Here is a 17414-nt window from a genome sequence, read left to right as displayed (position 1 = left end):
CCATATTACATAATGCTGTGAAAGTAACTAAAATAGACTAGCCTAGCAGTTTCTATGTCTGTCATGTGGCTTATCTTTTTTACTGCATGGGTGGCAGAACTAAGCCAGTTCGATAAATTAATTACATGAGGGCCCAATTTAAGTTTAGCATCTTAAATATGTCTGTGATAGTAATATTTAACATTATAGACGTTATTGCCTATTTAGCCATAGTTTTAATTAATGTGTAGATAGAGGTACTTTTCCAAATCAAATGAAACATAGTAAACTTATTCCTCTATTTAAATCTGGCAATAAAAACAACATTAACAATTACAGACCCATTTCAATCTTACCGGCTCATAGTAAGGTCTTTGAAAAAATTATATTAAATCAACTTTTAAACCACTTCAATGTATATAACTTACTACATTCCGGAGCAGTACGGTTTCACAAAAGTCGTAGCACTACGGATGCAGGCGCTAAACTTTTAAAACATCTTTACGATGCCTGGGAATTTTCGCAGAATGCCATTGGGGTTTTTTGTGATCTATACAAAGCATTCGATTGTGTTGATCATAACATATATAGATGTTTAGAATCTTGTGTGAATAACCCAAGCCCTTTTCGTCATGTTATTTCTACGTAAAGTCCAGGAGATAACAATGTTATTAATTAACATCAAAATACTATGGGAGAGAAGTTTGTCTACGAATAAGGCACTGACGCGGACAAACTTTAATTGAATATTTTTAGAACCCATAATCAACGCAGGTGAAAACCCGGGGAACGGCTTGTTTATAAACAAAACATAGACAAAACCTCATTATTTTAGCACTTACAAAGATTGAAAATGACCTACTGTACTTCCCTACAGTGTAGACTGGAATTTAATCAGTCCTTCCTTCACTGTCAATTTTAATTTATTCGGTTGTCAAATGTTACAACGTTATGGTACAATTTTTTTGTCCTCACTTCAAAATTCTAGAGGAAAGTGAAATATTTTTATAGGATTTTTTCGCATAATCGTTACATATAAGTTTCTAATCTATAACTGTATATTGTGCCGTGCGTCCGTGAAATATTAAAACAAAAACATTCACATTGAAAATGGCATCGGAAATTTTAACTTCTACAGATATTCGAGAGAATTTGGTGATTATCACAATTATTATCTTTGTAATCAGTCTACTCATTATTATATTAATTAATAATTCAAATTATTAGTCTTGCCTCGTAGGTAATACAACGTTGGCTTGTTCCCTTGAATATAAATTTTCGACAGGAAAAAATCTTTAGATCATACTATGTACAAAATACCGACGACAATAGACCTTTGTCCTCTTATAACTACAATTTTGCTATTTTCCTTTGAGTTTAAAAGTTTGATAAATGTATGAATTGAATATGTTTAAAAGTTAAAGAGATAATTTCATATAACTTTTCTCTTTCTTTAAAATTTAAGATGTATGGTTTAAGATATAGACCTACTATATCTTAAACCAACTAATTTCGATAAAAAAAAGAAACAAAAAACTACCTTCGTAATAAGTTATGTTTATTAGGAGTTAGTTTTTTATTATACCATAAATAATGAGAAACTCCCATGGTGCAGAATTGCGTATCCTTACTTAACATGAAATAGATTTTTGTAATTATAAGATTTAAATTCCATGATTCCATGTTTGTTTTTCCATTTGTGTCCTCCAGAAAAGGCAAAGATCAATTCAAAAAATTCAAAATTCAAAATTCATTTATTTCAAGTATGCCTAATATAAGCACTTTTGAAACGTCAAGTATGCATGTTTGTGTGACTCTACCACGCAATGTCCATTTTGTATCTCCATTCATATTTATTTAAAATTTAGAGAAGTGTAGGGAACACTGATTACATTCTCTTTGAATTAGTTTTATAATTAATAGCGTAGCTCAAATTTTCAGTTTACATATTTTATGTGATGCCATCATCATCCATCAAAAATGCCATCTTTAGGCCTGTTTGAATAAAGAAATTGAAACAAAGTCAATTGGACTTTGTTTTCGTTATTGATTGACAGTTGTTTTTATTTCTGGTTCATGAAATTTATTATTTTTTTCTTCATTTTAATATGTTGAAAGTATTGAATATACATATACAATAATATTAAAATTGACAGCCCATTAACAAGCAAGAAAATCTTCATCAACTGAGAATTCTGAACGTAAAACCCCATACCTGTCAAACCAATCTGTAATCAAACCACACTCCTTATGATTTGTAGTTGAAACTTCTAAGCACTAGACCAAAGAGGGAATAGCCAGTCTTATAATAGAATAGTCAGTTTTGCAACTGTTATTGCTACATTGTTATTTACAACAAGGTCAAAATGATTCAGTGAAAAACTCAAGCTATATCAGTTCTATAGGAAAAACTTTGTGACAACAATTTAACTTTATTATATCCTGTGATAAATCTTGTTAGTCTAATATACCTATGAATCTACTACTATAAAGTGTTTGATAATATGAAACTTACTAAAAATGTCTATGTTCAGTAATGTTTGATTGCTCATTAACCTACTACCTTGGCCTGGCTAGAACTGCAGTAAGTTCCGTTTAAGATTAGTACCACTAACAGGTTCCTGTCAAATTTTCTTAGACACAAGCAATAAAGTTTTTAGAGATAAATTTAAAAAAGCTAAATCTATGACAATGCATAATCAATACATGTTTGAAAATTTAATTTATGTACATAAAAATATAACAAATTTTAAAAACAAAGTTGACTGTAACTATATTGATATTAGCAGCAAAAATAAACTTGTAGTGCAGTCTACTAGGCTGTATAAAATTAGTAAAAAATACACTTTAGGGTAATTGTGAATGTTAATAAAAAATGATAATAAGTTCAAAGTTTATTTCAAATGGTAAGCTTATAGAACAATCCGTTTTTATCATACATGTAATCCTTAATATAATAATATATTTGTTTGAGGCTTTGCAAGCAAGTTTGAGGAGCTACTCGGAGCTACTCCTTTCTTGGATTGCTATGAAGTTCATCTCACAAGGACTTACTTTTCCTGGGTTGAAAGCATTAAATTATTTGCAATCTACTTTATGAATTTTTATTGTTACATAATTATATTGTTTTATAATTGTAATTATTTGTTATATAATTTTTACAAACTATATATTGCTTTAGTAGAGCTCTGCATTAAAAATGAACTATTTAATATTCTGAAGTAAATTTTCTATTAACTGTAGATTATTTTATCTAATACTGATTATAAGTCCTATAGAATATTGTACAAATTGTTTGTTATCTTATCAAATCACATTGAAAATTATTTCCTATCTTTGTACAACTTAACTTTGCAGTAGGTATAACTAAATCTTACTAGCTCCCATTTTCACATACATTGTCTTGTCAACCAAATAATATTACATTATTGCTTTTTAGTTTATCTTAAAAATCTATGCATTATATTGGCTTATTATATCATTTAAATACTGAAAGGTGCTTTTCAATTGTCATTGTTAGGCATAAAATTGTATTCCTTACAAAAGGCATTTTAAACATTCATGTTTAGATAAATCCTTTTACAGCTTTGGATACAGTTGTTGTTGAATTTAAAAAAAAAACAGGAGAATAGTTTACCATTATGAGTAAGGAACCGTGGCTGTTTTATATCATTTCGTTGCGATCCATAGTTTAAGCGGGTGAAACTACGACCAGCTAGTCCAAATCCTACTTTCTTACTTTAATAATAAAATGAACGTTAAGTTCAGGATTTGTTACTCTGTCACGGAAAAACTAGTTAACAGTTTTGCCTGAAAGTAAGAACGGGGCTAGATTATACCTTGGATTAATACATAGGTTATTTTTAATCCTGGAAAAATCGATGGTCCCCGGGCAATTCGTAAAAAACTTAATTATACTTGGATGAGCCATAACTAGTTTTCCACAGCCAACTTTCTCGAATTTAAATCGATACTACATACGCTCCGCGGTGCTGCACTGAACAAGTCTGTACAAACAGTATCTGCTGTATTCAAAGTAGAGCTTTTTATAACAAAGCTTCTCGGGGAATTACCACTGCAATGTTTTTTTTTTTTGTTATTGCGTCGCAGGAGACAATTATTATATCCCCGGGGAAAGAATAAAAATGTATCTTCTCGCGCAGGATTATCAACTCTCAGAGCACTGGCGCACAAGTGGAAATAATATCCAAATACGTATAATAATGTGTAATAAAAAGCTGGGGTGAACTTCTGTTATTCTATGTTCCTGTGCTTTAGCAGGTGGACACGTTAATTATATCACTTGTCAGGGGATATACTTTTTGTCTCCTGCCCGTGCTAGCCCTGCTGATAAGGGATATAATCGGGGGATATAATTTTTGTCTCCTGGCTGTCCTAGCCCGGCTGAAGCGCGTGGTTGCCGGTGTAATTACAGGCATATTATGAGACTTAAGGTGTTAAGTCTCATAATATGCCTGAGATTAATGAAACACTGGAATAGGGCGCAGGACGTGTTCCTTGCATGCCCGCTTAGTGATGCCCGATTTATCTCCTTTGTCTGGCAATTTTTATTAAAAAAATAAAATAAGATCTGATATTTGTTACCATATTATCACTTCAATCCCTTACTGCCTCTACTTGTAATTTATATTGTACTAGCTGTTGCCCGCGACTTCGTCTGCGTTTGATTTTGTTTTTGATGTGTGTATTCAATTCAGTTGTAGTTCTAAAAAATATTAAGTATTCAGTATCGCTAAGCCTTAAATGAGGGGTTTGCTGCTGTCCGCTGCTGTACTTCTAACACCTCCAAGAAAATGTGTACAAAGTTTCATGAGGATCGGTTAAGGAGTTTTTGCGTGAAAGCGTAACAAACAAACTTACATTGACATTTATAATATTAGTAGGGATTAAATCAAGACATGATAACATTCAATCCAATTTTAAACAATGTACCTATAAAAATTGGTATAAATTTGATTGCACCCAGGTTAATCTTTATGTCCTTGCCACTGTCACTGAACTCTGATATTAACTGATAGGGCTAGGTGTGTGCAAAATTACAATACGAGATTACATTAAATATAGACCACTAATGGACTTCGTCTGCGTTTTTTCATCAGTTTTCGGATATAAGGTACATATAATATATGTTTTGTATGTACAGTTCGATTCAAACTTTATATCGTCGCGGATGTTATCTACGAGTGTATCTTCGCGCAGGTAGTCATCTTTACCGTCCCGCTAATTGACTCATACTGAATATTCATAATTCATTTATTGAATAATTTGTGTAGGTACATAAGACCATTATAGGTCTTATGAGCTAAAAAAAGGCTTACAGTTTGCCATTTCATTCATTGCAATTATTATTCAAGTTGTAAGCTTACAAATAGTTACATATTCAAAGAAAACCGTATTAATACATATCGCACATGTCATATATTAACTTAAAAAAAAAAAAAAAACAATAAATGGCATAATTTAAATAATGATATCTATTATTATAAAGCATGCCTTGCATTATAGTGATGGACTTTAAACTAAAGCTTTGTGGGCTTCAAACGCGTCCTGACCGATGAAAAAGCCCACTACCCGATTACGAGCTGTAATTAAAAAGAAATCAATACGTAGAGCAATAATAATTTATTGGATACAAGCAGGCTTTACTCTGCGGAATTCCATACTAAGCTTAATTTTCAATATGATAATTCAAACAGAAGCTTTTTTTTGTAGTTTACATTGCAAATGGTGGCTAATCCTTAAGGTATCTTAAATTAATGTATTAATTTACTGTGAAATCGTAGTATTAATCTCAACTCCAAATTGCCCCACATTAGTATCTCCATTGCACCCGAGCGAAGCCGGGATGGGTCGCTAGTAGTATAATAGAATTCTGTAAACTAAGCTTATAATATCATAACGACCTACTATAATCACTCGATTGTTGAACTCGAGTGAGTTTAACTGAATAGTGTGCCAAGGCAACCCAAAACTACTTCTTTAGATATGCACATTGATGACATCGTTTTATAGCTTGCAACACTTGATATTATCTGTAATTTATTCGGTGGTCTTTAGACGCTGTTATTATAATAGTTTGTAGGTTGATGAATATAAAACACTTGCGAACGTGAGAGTATTTTTATTCGTTAAATAAACTTAAAGGTTGCCTCTAAGAGATTGCTTGCAGCAATAAGGCCGCCTTTGCATGTCTACATTGTTTACTGTATAGGAGTATACAGTTTATTTTATACTGTTTCTTTTCCTGTATGTTATACGTGCAATAAAGAGTTTATTCTTTTTCTTCTTAACTTGAGCGTTAAGTATATTTGGTTTCTTAATATATTTTTCTGATTTACAATTATGCTCACCTGGGCATGAGATTTTTAGTCATTGTCGCAACAAAATATGTCTTATCGCTTTAAACGATCTCCTCTAGTTACTTCTATTGGAAGACTAAAGTTTTTTTTTATCTATATACTTTTATAGGTTACCTATATGTCAGCCCCATCTTTACACACAATATAAATATAAATAAATAAATATACTACGACAATACACACATCGACACCTAGCCCCAAAGTAAGCGTAGCTTGTGTTATGGGTACTAAGATGACTGATGAATATTTTTATGAATAATATACATATAAAAACCCAGACACTGAAAAACATTTATGCATATCACACAAACATTTACCAGTAGTGGGAATTGAACCCACGGCCTTGGACTCAGAAAGCAGGGTCGCTGCAAACTGCGCCAATGGGCCGTAATATGAATCCTAAATACACATACTTCGCTATGAAGCGATGCGGCCGCCAAATTGTATACGTTGTTTTGTTATACTTTTCTTTTTTTATGTTTTTTTTTGGTGTGCAATAAAAGTACATTGATTGATTGAACTTAAACTACAAAAATTTGAGAGAATCACCAACGAGTCTATATTAAGTACCATGGCTGAAATGCTCAGCGGTTCGCTAATAATTCAGTTAATAGGTTAGTGCTTCTCGCAAGAGGTGATTCCGAACAAACGTAAAGTAGGTCAACACATCTTCACCACATACATCACAATTGGGAGAATCAACTTTCCTCATCAGATGTTTTAACTTGGCTAAAGGCTTGTGCCCAGATCTAAGTCTAAATGCTAGAACTAACTTATTCCTACTAATGTTACTATTTATCTAAGGGTATATGAGGAGGCCCTTAAAAAGTCTAATGTTACTATTTATCTAAGGGTATATGAGGAGGCCCTTGAAAAGTTAAGGAAACGCGAGCTTAGTGATCAAATAATTTCATCGTTTATCACCCCCATTGCTTCCTCCCCCCGGCAGGGCCAGGATCTCTTCTGAGTATGAGAAGTGTTTAAGCCATAGGTCTACCACTAGAGTACTATATTATGTTTGATGTATTTGTGTAAACTAGTTTTTGTATTTGTATGTACAATGCCTGATAAAGCAAGCGCGGGGCCCGTAGCAAATTCTTTAAAAGAGCCCTTTATCTGCTAGGGGTTCTTAAGTATAAAGTGGTAAAAATACAATTCAATACTCAATACGTATCTTATATACGTATAAATGTATCTTAAATACAATACGTATTTGCTATAGATATATAGGTTACAATTTTGTAGTTAATTAATAGTGTAGTAAATTATTATATCTAGCGATGCCTGTGTGCGTGGACGTGAGTGCGTGCGTGTGCGTGTGCGGTTGCGTGTATGTCAGTCAGGCAGAGATGCGGGGCCCTTTTTCGTGCCGGGCCCGTAGCAACTGCTACTATTGCTACGAGGTTAATCCGGAACTGAGTATGTTGAGTAGTTATGCGCATGTATATATTTTAAATATCTGTATTACCAGAAGCATATTCTGATCTTTTTTCCTAATTCAAAGGTTGCCTGGCATAGAGCGGCCAGAGAGGAGACAGAGGCGGCCGTATCGCTAATAAGCGATAAGGCCGCCTCTTGTTTTCTACTTCTTTCTTCATGTTACTGTTTTTTTAATGTTGGTACATGTTATTGTTGTTGTATACAAATAAAGACTAAAATAAATAAATACCACGTTGGTAAAGTGTGGATTAGTACACTACACAAGTCTTGGATAATGTTACGGAGAACTCTCTTAGGCGTGTTTTTCCTAAACGTTAAAGCGAGTGATATTCAATTTTTTAAAACGGACATAACTTCGAAATTTATGAGTTGCCGGTGATAGAACTCGCTCGCCCCGGAAGTCAGGTCGAAGTCCCAGGCTATCTCGGCTAGTGTTCTTATATGCGGTTTAAAGCTAAATAACAGTTTCAGGTTACCACGGCAATCAAATTCCTTTCAAACCCTAACGTCCAACGATGTACCATGGAGAGCAAGGAGAGATTTCTACGCAGCAAGGGTTTAACTGATGCTGAAATACTTAGAGCCATAGAGAAATGCGGAGAAGTTCTGGACGTGCCGTCTTTTGCTTCGGAGATGATGCTGTTCCACCATTCGAGGAGGTCCTGGTTTAGGGAGAGGATCGTGCCTCTTATCGTTTACGGCGGATTTATATATGGCTGCTATTGGTTTTATAAGGTGAGCGCCCCACACTAATTAACTAAACTTTGAGGATACCTGTGGATTGAAAAAGAGACGTAAACGGGGGTCCATGAGATGTAAATGTGGGTGCATGGGTTGTAAATGGGGGTTCATGGGATGTAAATGGGGGACTATGAAATGTAAATTGTAGTCAACGCTTGCTGTAAATCTCGTTTAAACGGGTCATGGCTTACATATTGATTTTTGTTTTAAATTGTGTAGTGTGAAATTTTTGCCATTCGAAGTATGTAGCACTTTACCAGTTAATAAAAACACATTTCGTTTTATGGTGATTACCAATCCTTGCATGTGGTTTACGATGACCTTGGTACTACTGAATCCAAATACCGAGACAGCAGTAATTCTGCCATAAATATCGGAAAATTTCACGATATAATTGACCTGGGACCGGAGACCAAAAAATATTTTTATCTGGAATATCTCCTAAAAATATTTTTGGTACCAATTTTCCAATACATAAAACAGAACAAGCCGTGTTCGCTCAAGGACGCAAACTTGGAATTCTAATTAGGACACTGAACTGTATAAATCACCAAAAAGAACTTTCCTTGACCTTTTGTATGTCAGAATCTATCGAATCCGACTGATGTATATCGATTAAAGATCATGAGACTAAAGCAAAATATAACGTGGAAATGTAAAAAAATAAATTTGAATGAGTGAAAATTGTTTGTGTCATCGGAAGTAAAAATAACAAGAGTTTAATTATTTAAACTACTTGACTACTTACTGCTTTAGAATTATCAAAAAGGGTTTGCAAGTCTACCGTTGTTCCTAGAGCGGGCAGTTACCTTGGCCAACGAATTAGTTTGGCCATACAAAGGGGCAATGCTGCCAGCATCTTAGGAACTGTGCCTCGCTGCGGTGGTGTCGAAGACGTTTTAGATTTTATTTAGTTTTACATAGTTTATTTATAAAACAAATTTACGCTTTAAACTTGAGATTTTAAAAATCTGCATTAAATAACAAGTTCATGAACTTTTTACCTTGCTTTCTTACTGAATTCCTTGAACTGTACTGTAACGACACTAATTATTTACGTGTTTAACCCCCTTCGCAAAAAGAGGGGCGTTAGAAGTTTAACGTGTCTCTCTGTCTATCTGTGTATCAGTCTGTGGTATGGGAGCTCCCAAACGGATGTACCGATTTTCGATTACTTTTTTTTTGTGTCACAGACAATTTTATAACGAATCCAAAACATAATATACATTAAATTTAATATAAACGAATCTAAAACATTCTAAGCGTTTACTTTTGACAACCCTATTGAAGATAAAATGCCGACACCCGCATAGTATCTACGCTACGCGACGCGTATATCTGTTCAATTTCATAGTTTCACACCGGCAGGACATGCTTTTATTTTTTTTTGTAAATATTGCTTTTCATGTGTGTCGGTACTTGTTTGTTAAATAAATTGTTTTCTGTTTTATTCTTATGGTGTTACAATAAATACAAATATAATTAATGAAGACAAGTTGAAGAAAAATTTTAATGAAAAATATGATTAGATAAACGAAAGTAAAACATTGGTACACTATTTTTTCTTCTCGCGAAGTGTTGGGAGTAATTGTGTCTTGTACCTAATTATAACAAATGACCCAACGTCATTACATTCTGAATCCATACTAAAATATCGATGCATCGCTATTTTAGTTCATCAAGTACATTTTCTGTCAAAGTCAACCGATAGGACCTTTCACTACGGCATGGCACTTCGATATAAAATGCCAAAGCCTCCTGACGTACAACGCGGCGTCCATTGGTAGCGCCTTTGACAAATGCGGCATAGGCCAAGACGACACAGCACAATAAGGCGACCGTGCGAATGAACTTTACCTAATAAAGTGACAGACACTTTAATTTTGAGTGATTTTAATTTTGCGCTTGTAATGTTAGGGCTTTATCTCATACCTTTTAGTAAAATCTATCGCAGTGGTTTACTCGAAAACTATTAGGATTTCGGTTTCACAGATAAATCTCTGAGACAGTACATAATGTACCTCTAAAGCCTGCGAAGTACTATCTCGGTTTTCATTTACACGTTGTATAATCGGGGCACAATGTCTTCTCCCTAAGCCATTGCTAGTAAGCCGGTATATACGGGGCGAGCACAAAAGATACTGGTGGGTCGAAGTTCATCCGCTGAAGCGGGCCTCATTACAAGATAGATAGATAGAAGCCGGTATATAGCTGGTATAATGACGAGGATTTCTTCATAGAACTGCATCCGACACGTGTTGTTCGTGGAGCCGCCGAAGCGCAAAACCTCAGTGGAGTGCATGGACGAGGTGAGGAAGTCCCTGGACGTGATGAACGCGAGCATATCGTCCCTACGCGGCGAGCTGCAAGCAAGCGTCAAGCAGACCGCAATGCGGACGCAACTTGACAGCTTGAAGGACGACATCGCGTCGGTTAAAGGCATCATGCTCAATAGGTTAGTCCAAATTATTTAGCCCAATGGTAAGTTAGAGTTTGAATTCGAAACCCAGCATACATTTAACTTTTGTTATTTACGTGCGTTTTTAGCAATCAATATAATATCTTATGCTATAGAAGCAGGCGATACTTTGCGAAAATCCATGAAATATCATGTAAAATAAGCATAATTTGCTACACTCCGCGTAAAGCAGCAGAATCTGTATGCTGTGATTTATAATTTCTTCAATTCCTATACTCCACACCAAACCGGAGCAACCTTAGGTCAGGAGATGTTGACTTTACAGTGAACAATTGTTAAATACTCGTCGCTGTTTTAGGTCGGTGGGCTTTTTATAAGTCTTACGACGCCAATCCTTAAGTTTTTTCTAACTGGTACTTGAGATTTTTTTTATTTTATATCATCTGCATACCCTGTGCATACCCTCTACTGTTTATTACTGAAGTCCACCAATCTGCACTGGGCCTGCGTGTTGGACTACGATCTCAACACCTTCTCATTGTGGGAGGAGACCCGTGCATTGTATGGGGCGGGTATGATGATGACGATGATACATAGTAGACTCTACCTACTCGTGGGATTCATAAAAAACCGATACAAACCGAAATCAGAGCAACAGAGCCACTTTTGTGACCGCCGTAATGTTGGAACTGTTCTTTTAGAAATCAATTCCCCGCCCTCAAGACGAGAACGGAGCCGCCGTCAATCCCTGCGTGGCAGCGACAGTCCGAAGAGGCGACCTCCACCGAAGTTGCCGAAGAGAAGAAGAAGCCCCACAGGAGTCGGAGCCAGCGCTCGGAATCCGGCGGATCTAACTCCAGCGAAGGGGAGCAGGCCACGAAAAATAGCGACAGCAGTTTGGAAATCATGTAAATATACTTTAATCACTTTCTATATAAATAAATAAATAAATAATAAATATACTACGACAATACACACATCGCCACCTAGCCCCAAAGTAAGCGTAGCTTGTGTTATGGGTACTAAGATGACTGATGAATATTTTTATGAATTATATATACATAAATACTTATAAAATACATATAAACACCCAGACACTGAAAAACACTTATTGCTCATCACACAAACATTTTCCAGTTGTGGGAATCGAATCCACGGCCTTGGACTCAGAAAGCAGGGTAGCTGCCCACTGCGCCAGTCGGCCGTCAAAGCCAAATGAGTAGGCTAGGGGGTAGGCTGTTTACCCTAACTCTAAGCTAAGCCAATTAGCGTTCCGGTATGATGACGCGAATAAACCATCCAATAACTGCTATATTAAACCCCACATGTTCTCCCAAAGCTTTATAGGGACATTTATATTTACTAGGGACAGAAAACATTACATAATGTAATATAATAAATTACATATAATACCAATAGTGCTTTGGCGTACAAGTGGAAATAAAATCCAAATAATATACAGTATGTTAAAAATAGATCAACGGGTTCCACCGCTACACTATTATGGGATTTGTTTCGATCCAGTTGCGAGTCGATTATACAACGTGTAATAGAATTACGAAATAATATTGAAGAATGCATATTTCGTAAGGAATAACCGGTAAAAATATTAAATCAAAAGAAGCCTATTTATTTTTCCATAATTTGTTTACTTATGACAACCCTAGATAAAAGATAAAAGGCCGACACACGCATAGTACCTACGCTACGTGTACCTAATAAAGTGACGGGAGTCACATGATTTTAATTTTGCATGTGATTTCTTTCAGTAAAAACTATGGCAGTGGTTTACTCAAAAACTTTTAGGTTTTCAGTTTCACAGATAAGTCTCAGAGACAGTAAATAATGTACCTCTAAAGCCTGCGAAGTATTATTTCGGTTTTCATTTACACGTTGTAGAACTATTTTGTAAGAAATGTTGATTAACAAAGCAAATTATACTCGTAGTTTAAAACGATTTGTTAATATACATACGTGTGATAATAAACTTATCTGTTGCCGTGCTGTGGCAGGAATACTCATTAATTTTATCCCTTGTCGGGGGATATAATATGGGGATATCATTTTTGACTCAAATGCTAGCCGTGTTGACAAGTTACATTGCAGTCAAAAAATATATTGTGGTGAAATATAATAAATACGATTCATTAGCGTCTGACTGAAGGACGATAGTTTCAACCGGAAACGAATATTTTGTTCCGCGAATTGTTTCAGCTGAAACCATATATTCGGCTCCGCGACAAGTTTTAGCCGAAACCAAAAATTCGCTTCCATAACCAGTTACAGTCAAAACCGAATATTGGGTTATTCGGCTTGTTTGTCGACTAGTTTCAGCTGAAACAAATATCTCAAAATATCCTCATACTCTTGAAATCGTGTACAGCATGTAAAAATACATAAAAATACATTAAGAATTTATTGTTTCAGAACATGAAAACCCATCGGATCGCGAAGAAATCTTGGATACTGGTGTACAGTTAGTTGTTGGACGATATTAATTTGTATGGTTGTTTTACGTTAATGCTCGTGAATTCGGTAAATCGTATTTTAATTGTATATGGCCGTAATTACGATTTAGTGTAACTTCTTTAGACGTGATGGGCATAGTAAGTTTAAACGGAAAATATTTAATGGGGGGGGGGCGTTTGTATAAACTGGTGACCCAATAATATATAAAAAAAAATTGTCGGCGCGGGATTAAATTCGCGCGGACGTTTTTCGCAGTGAGGGCAAGCTCTTAAAATAGCTAACGTTTTTTATGTTCCTATAAAACAAACCGGTAAGCTTTTGACAGCTTTTGGACAGAAATATAGGCTTTTAAATATTTTTTTTTACATTAATCTTTTACAGTTGCTAAGCAAGGCAATGGTTTCAATTACCTTGTACACAAATATAGCAAGACAGTGTTATCGATTAGGTTGTAAAACAAATATATAAACTCAATTATATGGACAGGTCTAATTAGTGCTACTCTTTTCAAAGTCAACTTTGTGTAAAAGATAGCATCACTTTTCTAGTGTCAGTTTAGGTTAAACTGAAATCCCACTTACTACTCGTATGACATTCGTCTCTATTTTTTCATTTATCATACCGCCATATTGGATATCTATTAAAGTGTAACTCATGATAAATAGACATAAATTATTGAAACCCGATCATAATCGGTTTAATAGGAAGCGGCGAATGTCGTTGAAATGTTCAAAGTCGTTATCGTCCTCGACACATGTTGATGGAAATTATCTTATTCTAAAAATAAATGAAATTAGAAATGTTTTATATTATAAATTATAATCGGACACCACAGCTTTGCCATGCAACTATCGATTTTGTGAAAGGCTTCTTTCATCGACTAGTGAATCTATTCGATTATCCAATACCGAAAATTAGAAGAGCGCTCTAATAGACTGAAATCGCGCGGTAAACTTTTCTATAATGCTGAAAGTTTCTAGTAAGATTGATGGTTTTATTGCATATTTGGTTTTTTCATAATACGGTAAGAGAGCGTTCATTGTTGATAAAATGTTAAAAAATAAAGATCCTACATTCGGATTGCTAAATCAACAATATTGCTTTGCCATGCGCTCCAGTGAATTATTTTCAAAGATTTTTATAAAAAGAATACACGTTGTGTTCAATCTCAAAAAAAAAAAAAAAGGTTACATCTTGCTAAAAAAATATTTTGACGAGTTGCCAGCTTTTTTTTAGTAATGTTAGCAATCGGTATAGAATATATTTCCGCTTTAAGTGTTCGTGCTTTAGTTGTACGATACGTGCGTTAAAGTAAGTATTTAAAGTCGTGGCGCACATTTTAAACCCGAGCCGTAGGCAAGGGTTGTAATAGCACCCAGAGTTTAATTTTTCAATGCACACTTGTATCATATTTTTAAATATTCGTAAGTAATTTCCAGCAGAAGTCCCTTTGACACTTTTACTGCAAAGCATGCGGTGATAGTTGGCTACAATGTTTCTATAACGATGATTCAAGAGCAAATTACGTTCAAATGTACAAAAAAATGTTTATCATATAAAACGCTAAGTTAGTGAAACCGATATTACACAAATTTGTCAGTTTTTTAAACACTTTTATTTAAATGTTTTTACAGAAAAAAATGTATGGATTTAAAGTTAAATTTTACTTCTCAAATTAATCATTTAATTTAAAATATTGAATAACGTATAATTTGTTTGTGTCGGTTGCGCTAAAAGGGTTGTAATTTAATGATATTATATAAAAATTATGTGACCGAAAATGTCTTCAAAACCATAACCTTTGTTGGGTTCTCTTCCATATTAATTTTTAAGAATGAATGTACAATGACAGTCGAAAGACAGATACTATATACATATTATGTAAATAATTAAATATAATATTTAAAGGTATGATTGAATACCGAATGGTTTTATTCTTAACTTTATCTTTATCTACTTACTATTTTCTCTCCGCGACTTCGTCTGCGTGGACATCAGAATTGTTTCTAAAGCTTCGTTCGTTAACAATTTTTAATCTTACTACGGGAACAATTTGAGAGATCGATATAGAAATTACATGTCCTTTTGAAAGGCTACATGCATGCCAAATTTCATTCAAATCCGTTCAGTAACAAACATCCACACTTTCACATTTGTGATATTATTAGGATCATCCTCATTTTATTATGTCCGTATTCCTCTTTCAAATAAAAAGGTATTTCTGGAAACTGGAACTCCACGCTGCACCAATGCGAGTTGGTGGGCTCTAACTCTTTTATCATTCAATAATAGTGATTGACGGACGGGCTCTCCAAGGGTAGGCAACGATTTTTTTTTTTTATTTCTTTACAATTCTTCAAACTAGTCGAGGAGCCCATTAATCGATTTCGGCTTAAACTAGTCGTGGGGCCGAATTTACGGTTATTGCTGGAACTGGTATGGAAGCCGAATATTCGGTTTCGGCTGTCCGAAACCTATGCATTAAAACATGATTTTAATTTATTTATAATATATGAAATGTATTTATACTATATAATTTTGTTAGGCTTTTGTTTTGTTATACATTTAAGGGTAAAAAAATTATGAAGTGAATTAATTATTTTTGTTATAATATTAATAGGTGTGAAATGTTAATAATTTGCTATCTTGAATGTTACGTGTAAAAGTTGTAACCATACAACATTCCAAAATTGTATGTATTAATTTAAATTTACTGTGGGTGATAAATAAACCAATGATAACAATATTAAAACATTATTCTAGATTCCTTTTCCCCTTTTTAATTATCGAAATTGACTGTAGATACATTTTCCTTGTAACTACCGAAGTTATTTGCGGGTGGAAACTAAATTGCACAGGTCTACATGTGAAAAACAAACAAAACCTATAGTAGATTGTTCAAGAAGGAGGTAAATCAATGTACTTACGTTACGTTACGGGCGCCGGGATTAATTCGCTCAATAAAACGCAAAAGTATTTTTTTAATTATTTTTTTACAAAAATACATCACAAAGTATAATATATTGAGCTTGAAGTCCTGTATAACGATAGAACACCATCACTCCAACAGTTCGGGAAATGAGATCAACGATAAATACATTATAGGTTGAAGGTACATGTAAAGGCGCGACCACACCGCACTTACTTTCCGTAGACCAATCTAATTCTACAAAATAACATCAGAGTAAAGTGCGCCACCTAGTAACAACAATGGGAAACCGTTTTGTAACATACATGGCATCATATAATCAATAACAACAGGCGACTAGTCTCCTCTCATAATGAAAATGGCCTCCACGCTGGTCAAGTGCAGACAGGTAGGCTTTAGTCACCTTTGAGAATATTATACTCTCAGGCATGCAGGATTCTTCATGACGTTTTTCCCCCTTTAATTAATTGCTTCAAATAAAAACGCACTAAGCTACGAAAAGTTTCGAGGTGCGTGCCGGAAATCGAAATCGGTCCCCCCGAAAAGGAGGCTGAAGCCCTAACGAGATATCGAAAATTTTACCACTCAATTTGGCAAATTACAACAAATAACTTTTCCCTATCCGATCTTTCCCACTAGACAGGCTTTTATCACATTGTTTTTAAATCTCCAATTGACTGACGCCATTTTGGCGCTGTAAATTGTGAAGCTGTAATAAGGGTGTTTTAGGAACTAAATTTAAACTAAAAACAGTTTTAGAGTACTTCAAATGGGAAACAAGATTGCATCCGTCGTTTTTTTAAGGACAGCCAATACAAGAAGAATAATAGAGGTCAGCGCCTCGTAAGAGAAACCGTAACGCTTCAAAAGCAACGGCGGTGTGGATGCAGCCTAAGGTAACATATAGGTACTTACGGACATCGATAAAAAATATGCCACATCATTTGACTATTCACGACTGGGTCGGTTGCGTTACTCATTATCCTATTTGTCCCACAGATGGGCATTGCATTCAGTGTTTGACCCACCACGCTGCTCCAATGTGGGTTGGCGGTCT

General features: G+C 34.8%; 1 protein-coding gene across 4 annotated transcripts; it reads left to right on the top strand.

Moving 5' to 3' along the window:
• The first annotated feature begins 914 nt into the window (after window positions 1-914).
• On the top strand, window positions 915-15979 carry LOC120628885 (peroxisomal membrane protein PEX14). Of its 4 annotated transcripts, none has more exons than XM_039897547.1 (5): window positions 915-1134; window positions 8271-8534; window positions 10781-10995; window positions 11661-11867; window positions 13387-15979. In XM_039897547.1, exons 1-5 carry the CDS (start codon window positions 1090-1092, stop codon window positions 13391-13393), a joined length of 738 nt encoding a protein of 245 aa, XP_039753481.1. In that variant the 5' UTR covers window positions 915-1089; the 3' UTR covers window positions 13394-15979. The 4 variants fall into 4 exon arrangements, with proteins under 4 accessions (XP_039753481.1, XP_039753479.1, XP_039753482.1 ...); XM_039897545.1 differs by having other exon boundaries at window positions 8265-8534; XM_039897548.1 differs by lacking the exon at window positions 13387-15979 and having other exon boundaries at window positions 11661-11871.
• The last annotated feature ends 1435 nt before the right edge of the window (window positions 15980-17414 follow it).

Source organism: Pararge aegeria, chromosome 13 (genome assembly GCF_905163445.1).
Source record: "Pararge aegeria chromosome 13, ilParAegt1.1, whole genome shotgun sequence".
NCBI lineage: Eukaryota > Metazoa > Arthropoda > Insecta > Lepidoptera > Nymphalidae > Pararge > Pararge aegeria.
Note: the sequence above shows the minus strand (reverse complement) of the source record. Positions and strands in the feature narration are given on the sequence as shown.

Bases quoted from the DNA above. Each gene is read 5' to 3' on its own strand.
- LOC120628885 (XM_039897545.1), top strand. From the start codon at position 1,090: ATGGCATCGGAAATTTTAACTTCTACAGATATTCGAGAGAATTTG. The intron at 1,135-8,264 runs GTGATTATCACA...GCTAAATAACAG, and splicing joins CAGATATTCGAGAGAATTTG to TTTCAGGTTACCACGGCAAT. The intron at 8,535-10,780 runs GTGAGCGCCCCA...ATTTCTTCATAG, and splicing joins GCTGCTATTGGTTTTATAAG to AACTGCATCCGACACGTGTT.